Source organism: Pollachius pollachius (genome assembly GCF_949987615.1).
Source record: "Pollachius pollachius genome assembly, chromosome: 14".
Taxonomy (NCBI): Eukaryota; Metazoa; Chordata; class Actinopteri; order Gadiformes; family Gadidae; genus Pollachius; species Pollachius pollachius.
Window position 1 is genome coordinate 10,001 of NC_136947.1, and position 10,000 is coordinate 20,000.

At 51.5% G+C, this 10,000-nt stretch overlaps 1 protein-coding gene across 3 annotated transcripts in view; it reads left to right on the forward strand.

Moving 5' to 3' along the window:
- Positions 1-10,000, forward strand: part of LOC307085441 (discoidin domain-containing receptor 2-like) — a 30,480-nt gene that overhangs the window by 3,443 nt on the left and 17,037 nt on the right. For all 3 annotated transcript variants that reach the window (XM_079750236.1, XM_079750237.1, XM_079750238.1), the window contains exons 3-6: positions 4,441-4,543; positions 5,273-5,504; positions 7,982-8,129; positions 8,860-8,962. In XM_079750236.1, coding sequence (XP_079606362.1) covers positions 4,441-4,543; positions 5,273-5,504; positions 7,982-8,129; positions 8,860-8,962 — 586 coding nt within the window. The remainder of the gene's footprint in view (positions 1-4,440; positions 4,544-5,272; positions 5,505-7,981; positions 8,130-8,859; positions 8,963-10,000) is intronic.

The window sequence follows — 10,000 nt, forward strand, 5'->3', positions numbered from 1 at the left end:
ATTAGGACAAAGAAGGAATTAGGATAAAGAAGGCATTAGGCATTAGGACAAAGAAGGCATTAGGCATTAGGACAAAAGAAGGCATTAGGCATTAGGACAAAGAAGGCATTAGGCATTAGGACAAAGAAGGCATTAGGACAAACAAAGGCATTAGGCATTAGGACAAAAGAGGCATTAGGCATTAGGACAAAGAAGGCATTAGGACAAACAAAGGCATTAGGCATTAGGACAAACAAAGGCATGAGGCATTAGGACAAAGAAGGCATTAGGCATTAGGACAAACGAAGGCATTAGACATTAGGACAAAGGAGGCATTAGGCATTAGGACAAACGAAGGCATTAGGCATTAGGAAAAAGAAGGCATTAGGCATTAGGACAAACAAAGGCATTAGGCATTAGGACAAAGGAGGCATTAGGCATTAGGACAAACGAAGGCATTAGGACAAAGAAGGCATTAGGCATTAGGACAAAGGAGGCATTAGGCATTAGGACAAACGAAGGCATTAGGACAAAGAAGGCATTTGGCATTAGGACAAAGAAGGCATTAGGCATTAGGACAAAGAAGGCATTAGGCATTAGGCATTAGGACAAAGAAGGCAATAGGATAAATAAGGCATTAGGCATTAGGACAAACAAAGGCATTAGGCATTAGGACAAAGAAGGCACTAGGCATTAGGACAAACATGGCATTAGGCATTAGGACAAAGAAGGCATTAGGACAAATAGGGCATTAGGCATTAGGACAAACGAAGGCATTAGGCATTAGGACAAAGAAGGCATTAGGACAAACAAAGGCATTAGGACAAAGAAGGCATTAGGCATTAGGACAAACGAAGGCATTAGGCATTAGGACAAAGGAGGCATTAGGCATTAGGACAAACGAAGGCATGAGGCATTAGGACAAACGAAGGCATTAGGCATTAGGACAAAGAAGGCATTAGGCATTAGGACAAAGAAGGTATTAGGCATTAGGACAAACAAAGGCATTAGGACAAACGAAGGCATTAGGCATTAGGACAAAGGAGGCATTAGGCATTAGGACAAACGAAGGCATTAGGACAAAGAAGGCGTTAGGCATTAGGACAAAGGAGGCATTAGGCATTAGGACAAACGAAGGCATTAGGACAAAGAAGGCATTAGGCATTAGGACAAAGAAGGCATTAGGCATTAGGACAAACGAGGGCATTAGGACAAAGGAGGCATTAGGCATTAGGACAAACGAAGGCATTAGGCATTAGGACAAAGAAGGCATTAGGACAAACGAAGGCATTAGGCATTAGGACAAACGAAGGCCAGAGAGCCGTCACAGTGTGTGTGCGCTTGTATGTTCCTGTGTGTGTGTTTGTGTGTGTGTGTGTGTGTGTGTGTTTGTTAAAGAGGGAGAGTGCATGTTCCTGTATGCGCGTGTGTGTGCGAGTGTGTGTGTGTGTTTGTGTGTGTGCGCGTGTATATGTTCCTGTGAGTGCGTGTGTGTGTGTGTGCGCGCGTGTATGTTCCTGTATGTGTGTGTGTGTGTGTGCGCGCGTGTGTGTGTCTGTGTGTATTTTAGTCCAGTTTACATGCAAATAGCTTTGAAAACAAGCCGCTCTTTGACAGTCGGAGCCTTTAGAGGAAGAAGTGTGTAGTGATGGAGAGGAAGAGCGAGCAAGCGTCTGTGTTTACTCAGAAGTGTGTTTTTGTATGTGCGCGTGTATGTGTGTGTATGTGTGTGTATGTGCGCGTGTATGTGTGTGTGCGCTCAACAAAGCGTAGGAGAGCTGCAGCGCAGTAACTCCAGTGCAGCAGCAGCTCCACCACCTCCACCACCAGCACCACCACCACCCTCACCACCACCACCTCCACCCACACCACCACCACCACCACCACCCCCACCACCTCCACCCACACCACCTCCACCCACACCACCACCACCCACACCACCACCACCACCACCACCACCACCACCACCACCACCACCACCTCCACCACCACCACCTCCACCCGTCCCATTGCCAGGGCAGCAGAACCAGAAGGCCGTACCTTAAACTGAAGGCTGTGAATCTCTCATGACTGTGGTTAGGGAGGGCGTGTGTGTGTGTGTGTGTGTGTGCGTGTGGGCCTGTGTGTGTGTGTGTGTGTGTGTGTGTGTGTGTGCGCGTTTGTGTGTGCGTGCATGTGTGTATGTGTGTGTATGTTTATGTGTGTGTGTGTGTGTGCACGTGCGTGCGTGTTCATGTGTCTGTGTGTGTAAGGAGTATGGGGGGGCAGGGTGTGGGCCCCGGCGGGGGGCCTCCTGTCTGGTTCTGCTGGCTCTCACACACTGAGGCCTCTGTTGGAGAGGGGGCCCCAGGAGGGCCGCAGGAAGGGGCCTCCGGGGGGCGACACTGTGTATACACAGTGACACCAGAGTGTGTGTTTAGGATCAGCTACATGCAGCTAGCTTCAGGTAGCTGCAGGTAGCTGCAGGTAGCTTCAGGTAGCTGCAGGTAGCTTCAGGTAGCTGCAGGTAGCTTCAGGTAGCATCAGGTAGCTGCAGGTATCTGGGTATCTGCAGGTAGCTTCAGGTAGCTGCAGGTAGCAGCAGGTAGCTGCAGATAGCTTCAGGTATCTTCAGGTAGCAGCACGTAGCTGCAGTTAGCTTCAGGTATCTTCAGGTAGCTTCAGGGAGCTGCAGTTAGCTTCAGGTAGCTGCAGGTAGCTGTGTATCTGCAGGTAGCTTCAGGTAGCTGCAGGTAGCAGCAGGTAGCTGCAGTTAGCTTCAGGTAGCTTCAGGTAGCTTCAGGTAGCATCAGGTAGCTGCAGGTAGCTGCAGGTAGCAGCAGGTAGCTTCAGGTAGCTGCAGGTAGCTTCAGGTAGCTGCAGTTAGCTTCAGGTAGTTGCAGATAGCTTCAGGTATCTGCAGGTAGCTTCAGGTAGCTGCCATTAGCTTCAGGTAGCTGCAGTTAGCTTCAGGTAGCTGCAGATAGCTTCAGGTAGCTGCAGTTAGCTTCAGATAGCTTCAGGTATCTTCAGGTAGCTTCAGGTATCTTCAGGTAGCTTCAGGGAGCTGCAGTTAGCTTCAGGTAGCTGTAGATAGCTTCAGGTATCTTCAGGTAGCTGCAGTTAGCTTCAGGTAGCTGCAGGTAGCTGCAGATAGCTTCAGGTAGCTGCAGATAGCTTCAGGGAGCTGCAGTTAGCTTCAGGTAGCTTCAGGCATCTTCAGGTAGCTTCAGGGAGCTGCAGTTAGCTTCAGGTAGCTGCAGATAGCTTCAGGTAGCTGTAGATAGCTTCAGGTATCTTCAGGTAGCTTCAGATAGCTTCAGGTAGCTGCAGTTAGCTTCAGGTAGCTGCAGATAGCTTCAGGTAGCTGCAGTTAGCTTCAGGTAGCTTCAGGTATCTTCAGGTAGCTTCAGGGAGCTGCAGTTAGCTTCAGGTAGCTGTAGATAGCTTCAGGTATCTTCCGGTAGCTTCAGGTATCTTCAGGTAGCTGCAGTTAGCTTCAGGGAGCTGCAGTTAGCTTCAGGTATCTTCAGGTAGCTTCAGGTATCTTCAGGTAGCTGCAGTTAGCTTCAGGTAGCTGCAGATAGATTCAGGGAGCTGCAGTTAGCGTCAGGTAGCTTCAGGTATCTTCAGGTAGCTTCAGGGAGCTGCAGTTAGCTTCAGGTAGCTGCAGATAGCTTCAGGTAGCTGCAGTTAGCTTCAGGTAGCTGCAGGTAGACTGTCTATAAGTAGACTGTGAGCCAGATGAGGGATCGAACCCAGTACCTTAAACTGGGAGTCACCCACCCCTAACCACGAGTATCCTGCCCCATAACAACAAAATATATATCAACTGTAATACTTTACAATGGGGGTCCATTCATTAACCATTCATTAACATTTGTTAATGCAGAAATGATGGAATGATGTTCATGTTTACTACGTTAATATGTTAATATTACATATTATTCATGTTCATAGCCTAACCCCAACATCAATGCCACGATGTGTGCATGATAATGTTTGTGTGTGTATAATGCTTGTGTGTGTATAATGTTTGTGTGTGTATAATATTCGTGTGTATAATGTGTGTCTTTTATTGTCTGTGTGTATAACGTGTGTTTGTGTTTGTGTGTGTGAGTATTTTTTATGTGTGTGTGTTCATAATGTGTCTGTGTATAATGTGTGTGTGTATGATGTGTTTGTGTGTGGTGTTTGTGTGTGTGTGTCCATGTCCGCGTGTGTGTGTGTATGTGTGTCCATGTCCGTGTGTGTGTGTGTGTCCATGTGTGTGTGTGTGTGTCTGTGTGTGTCTGTGTGTCTGTGTGTGTGTGTGTGTGTGTGTGTGTGTGTGTGTGTGTGTGTGTGTGTGTGTGTGTGTCTGTGTCTGTGTCTGTGTCTGTGTCCGTCCGTGTGTGTGTGTGTGTGTGTGTGTGTGTGTGTCTGTGTCTGTGTCTGTGTCCGTCCGTGTGTGTGTGTGTGTGTGTGTGTGTGTGTGTGTAGAGATGTGTCGCTACCCCCTGGGGATGAGTGGGGGTCAGATCCTGGACGAGGACATCACAGCCTCCAGCCAATGGTCCGAGTCCACCGCCCCCCGCTTCGGCAGGTACATCAATAATTACATTAATAATTAATAATAATCACATCAATAATCAATAATAATCACATCAATAATCAATAATAATCACATCAATAATCACATCAATAATAATCACATCAATAATCACATCAATGATCAATAATAATCACATCAATAATCAATAATAATCACATCAATATTCAATAATAATCACATCAATGATCACATCGATAATCAATAATAATCACATCAATAATCACATCGATAATCAATAATAATCACATCAATAATCACATCAATATTCACATCAATAATCAATAATAATCACATCAATAATCAAATCAATAATCAATAATAATCACATCAATAATCACATCAATTATCATTAATAATCACATCAATAATCAATAATAATCACATCAATGATCACATCAATAATCAATAATAATCACATCAATAATCCCATCGATAATCAATAATAATCACATCAATAATCAATAATAATATATCAATCGCTGCTAACTCACAGCACATTGAGCTGTTTTTCCGTTCCCTCCGATCTTTTAATAAAAATGATTCATGATCGGAAATCGGATTGAACTTTATGAAATGCTGGTGAAATAACTTCCATATTAATTGATTTACTTTCATTGCTGTGCAAACAAACATTCTCTTACCCACGCAAACACACACACACACACACGGACACACGCACACGGACACACACACACACGGACACACACACTCCCCCCCCAGGCTGGACTTCGACCACGGCGACGGCGATGGCGCCTGGTGTCCTGACGTGGAGGCGGACGGCCGGCGGCAGTACCTGCAGGTGGACCTGCGCTCGCTGCACTTCCTCACGCTGGTCGGTACGCAGGGTCGCCACGCCGACGGCATGGGCAACGAGTTCGCTCAGCGCTACCGCATCCACTACAGCCGGGACAACACCCACTGGGTGGCCTGGCAGGACCGCAAGGGCCAGCCGGTGAGCGGGCGGCTGGTGTTTGATGTGCCTCACAGTGGGTTCATTACAGCTGCTGGTACAGGGGTGGGGTAGAGGGTACAGGGGTGGGGTAGAGGGGTACAGGGGTGGGGTAGAGGGTACAGGGGTGGGGTAGAGGGTACAGGGGTGGGGTACAGGGGTACAGGGGTGGGGTAGAGGGTACAGGGGTGGGGTAGGGGGTACAGGGGTGGGGTAGAGGGGTGGGGTACAGGGGTGGGGTAGGGGGTACAGGGGTGGGGTAGAGGGGTACAGGGGTGGGGTAGAGGGGTACAGGGGTGGGGTAGGGGGTACAGGGGTGGGGTAGAGGGTACAGGGGTGGGGTACAGGGGTACAGGGGTGGGGTAGGGGGTAGAGGGGTGGGGTAGAGGGTACAGGGGTGGGGTAGGGGGTACAGGGGTGGGGTAGGGGGTACAGGGGTGGGGTAGAGGGTACAGGGGTGGGGTAGGGGGTACAGGGGTGGGGTAGAGGGTACAGGGGTGGGGTAGGGGGTACAGGGGTGGGGTAGAGGGGTGGGGTACAGGGGTGGGGTAGGGGGTACAGGGGTGGGGTAGAGGGGTACAGGGGTGGGGTAGGGGGTACAGGGGTGGGGTAGAGGGGTACAGGGGTGGGGTAGAGGGTACAGGGGTGGGGTAGAGGGGTACAGGGGTGGGGTAGAGGGGTACAGGGGTGGGGTAGAGGGGTACAGGGGTGGGGTAGGGGGTACAGGGGTGGGGTAGAGGGTACAGGGGTGGGGTAGAGGGGTAGAGGGGTGGGGTAGAGGGGTACAGGGGTGGGGTAGAGGGGTACAGGGGTGGGGTAGGGGGTACAGGGGTGGGGTAGAGGGTACAGGGGTGGGGTACAGGGGTACAGGGGTGGGGTAGGGGGTAGAGGGGTGGGGTAGAGGGTACAGGGGTGGGGTAGGGGGTACAGGGGTGGGGTAAGGGGTACAGGGGTGGGGTAGGGGGTACAGGGGTGGGGTAGAGGGTACAGGGGTGGGGTAGGGGGTACAGGGGTGGGGTAGAGGGTACAGGGGTGGGGTAGGGGGTACAGGGGTGGGGTAGAGGGGTGGGGTACAGGGGTGGGGTAGGGGGTACAGGGGTGGGGTAGAGGGGTACAGGGGTGGGGTAGAGGGGTACAGGGGTGGGGTAGGGGGTACAGGGGTGGGGTAGAGGGGTACAGGGGTGGGGTAGGGGGTACAGGGGTGGGGTAGAGGGTACAGGGGTGGGGTACAGGGGTACAGGGGTGGGGTAGGGGGTAGAGGGGTGGGGTAGAGGGTACAGGGGTGGGGTAGGGGGTACAGGGGTGGGGTAGGGGGTACAGGGGTGGGGTAGAGGGTACAGGGGTGGGGTAGGGGGTACAGGGGTGGGGTAGAGGGTACAGGGGTGGGGTAGGGGGTACAGGGGTGGGGTAGAGGGGTGGGGTACAGGGGTGGGGTAGGGGGTACAGGGGTGGGGTAGAGGGGTACAGGGGTGGGGTAGGGGGTACAGGGGTGGGGTAGAGGGGTACAGGGGTGGGGTAGAGGGTACAGGGGTGGGGTAGAGGGGTACAGGGGTGGGGTAGAGGGGTACAGGGGTGGGGTAGAGGGGTACAGGGGTGGGGTAGGGGGTACAGGGGTGGGGTAGAGGGTACAGGGGTGGGGTAGAGGGGTAGAGGGGTGGGGTAGAGGGGTACAGGGGTGGGGTAGAGGGGTACAGGGGTGGGGTAGGGGGTACAGGGGTGGGGTAGAGGGTACAGGGGTGGGGTACAGGGGTACAGGGGTGGGGTAGGGGGTAGAGGGGTGGGGTAGAGGGTACAGGGGTGGGGTAGGGGGTACAGGGGTGGGGTAAGGGGTACAGGGGTGGGGTAGGGGGTACAGGGGTGGGGTAGAGGGTACAGGGGTGGGGTAGGGGGTACAGGGGTGGGGTAGAGGGTACAGGGGTGGGGTAGGGGGTACAGGGGTGGGGTAGAGGGGTGGGGTACAGGGGTGGGGTAGGGGGTACAGGGGTGGGGTAGAGGGGTACAGGGGTGGGGTAGGGGGTACAGGGGTGGGGTAGAGGGTACAGGGGTGGGGTAGAGGGGTACAGGGGTGGGGTAGAGGGGTACAGGGGTGGGGTAGAGGGTACAGGGGTGGGGTAGAGGGTACAGGGGTGGGGTAGAGGGGTACAGGGGTGGGGTAGAGGGGTAGAGGGGTGGGGGCTGATGCCCAGCTGAACCCTAACCCTCACCTGTCTTAGGGGTCCTAGAGGCGTACCTGCTAATTGCTGTGTGTGCGCGTGTGCCTGTGCGTATGTGTGTGTGCGTGTGTGTGTGTGTGTGCCTATGTGTGTGCGTGCGTGTGCGTGTGTGCGCGTGTGCCTGTGTGTGCGTGTGCTTGCGTGCGTGTGTGTGCGTGCGTGTGTGCGTGCGTGTTTGTGCATGTGCGTGTTTGTGCATGTGCGTGTTTGTGTGTGTGTGCGTGTGCGTGCGTGTGTGTGTGCGTGTTTGTGCGTGTGTTCCTGCAGGTGATCGAGGGCAACAGGAACCCGTACGACGCCGTCCTGAAGGACCTGGAGCCGCCCATCATCGGGCGCTACGTGCGCTTCATGCCCGTCACCGACCCCTCCATGATCGTCTGCATGAGGGTGGAGCTCTATGGCTGCCAGTGGCTCGGTCAGTCCTGGGAGTGGCTCTGTGTGCGTTTGTGTTTACGTGTGTGCATGTGTTTGTGTGGGTTTGTGTGTGTGTGTTTGTGTGGGTAAAAGAATGTTTTGCTGTGTGCATGTGTTTGTTTGTGTGTGTGTGTGTGTGTGTGTGTCTGTGTCTGTGTCTGTCTGTGTCTGTCTGTGTCTGTCTGTGTGTGTGTGTGTGTGTGTGTGTGTGTGTGTGTGTGTGTGTGTGTGTGTGTGTATATAGGTTTGTGTGTGTGTGTTAGGGTAAAAGAATGTTTTGGTGTGTGCATGTGTTTGTTTGTGTGTGTGTGTGTGTGTGTCTGTGTCTGTGTCTGTGTGTGTGTGTCTGTGTGTGTGTGTCTGTGTGTGTGTGTGTGTGTATAGGTTTGTGTGTGTGTGTTAGGGTAAAAGAATGTTTTGGTGTGTGCATGTGTTTGTTTGTGTGTGTGTGTGTCTGTGTCTGTGTCTGTGTCTGTGTGTGTGTGTGTGTGTGTCTGTGTGTGTGTGTGTGTGTGTGTGTATAGGTTTGTGTGTGTGTGTTAGGGTAAAAGAATGTTTTGGTGTGTGCATGTGTTTGTTTGTGTGTGTGTGTGTGTGTGTTTTTGTGATAGGTGCAGGTGCAGTATAGGTAATGACTCCATTAAGCACATAACATATGTACAGCATATGTACAGTGCGTCCTCACAGCAGCTCCTGAAGCTGTGTTATGTCTCTTGTTCTGTTCTGTCCAGATGGCCTGATGGGCTACAGCGCCCCCGAAGGCCACCAGATGATCTACCGCGGGCTGGACGTCTTCCTCAATGACTCTGTGTACGATGGCGTCGCTGCCGACAGGTCTGCTCTCAGCTGACATCACACGCCCACGCACACTGACTCCATCTCAGGGGGGGGGTGTGTGTGTGTGTGTGTGTGTCTGGGAGAATGTCATGGATCGGATCAGCATGCTTTATACCTGCAGTATCAAAACTACAGACACCCCACAAAAGCACCATTACAATGCTAATATATAATATATGAATATCTTGAATATGAAGTATGAAATACATTTCATGTATAATTGTAATATACATTAAATGCATGGTTCTGTCTAGCTTCCTTGTTAATGCCTTGCATCAGTACTGCCACGGTTGTCGGTCTGATTCCCTCTGCTCCCTTCCCTAGACCTGCAGTCAGGGTCCAGTGCAGGATAGTCTGGTGGTTAGCGTTGGGTTTGACCCCCCCCCCAAAGGTTCTGGGATCCAACCCCAATGCAAATAGTAAATATATATAATGCAAATTCCATATAATTTACAATATATAATATATATTTGTTGGCGTGGTCCTACCAGACTCTCGTTCTTCATTTCATTTGTACAGAGAGTCTTGACCTTCTCAACTGACTAACGTTAACTCACTTGAAGGCGGGTGTCTGTTGAACTTTTAAACTATTGGATCTGCCCAGTGCCACTCTGGATCTGCCATAACCAATCGCTAACGTTTTGCCGGGAATCTCGTTGCGCGCAGGCTGTAGACAAACCAATCACCGTGCGTGAAGATGTCCGTCAACGAGAGCTGACTTTAACATTAGTCATTGGTCTCAGCCACTCCCTCTGTTCGCTGATTGGACGCACAACATTTGGACGGAGAAAACCCACTACCATACCGCAGTCCCAGACCTAGTACTGAAGGGAAATCAAATTGAGCGGAAGTACTTAGGCGGGTGGAGCCAGGCTATATATTTTTACCTTTATTTATTTATTTTTATTTTTATTTGACATGGGCATGACAATTTCATTGGACGAACCAGATGCATTGTTTAAGTGTATAGCACCTAGCAACACGCTAGTTAGCATGTTTAAAGTGTATAGCACCTAGCAATACGCTAGTTAGCAT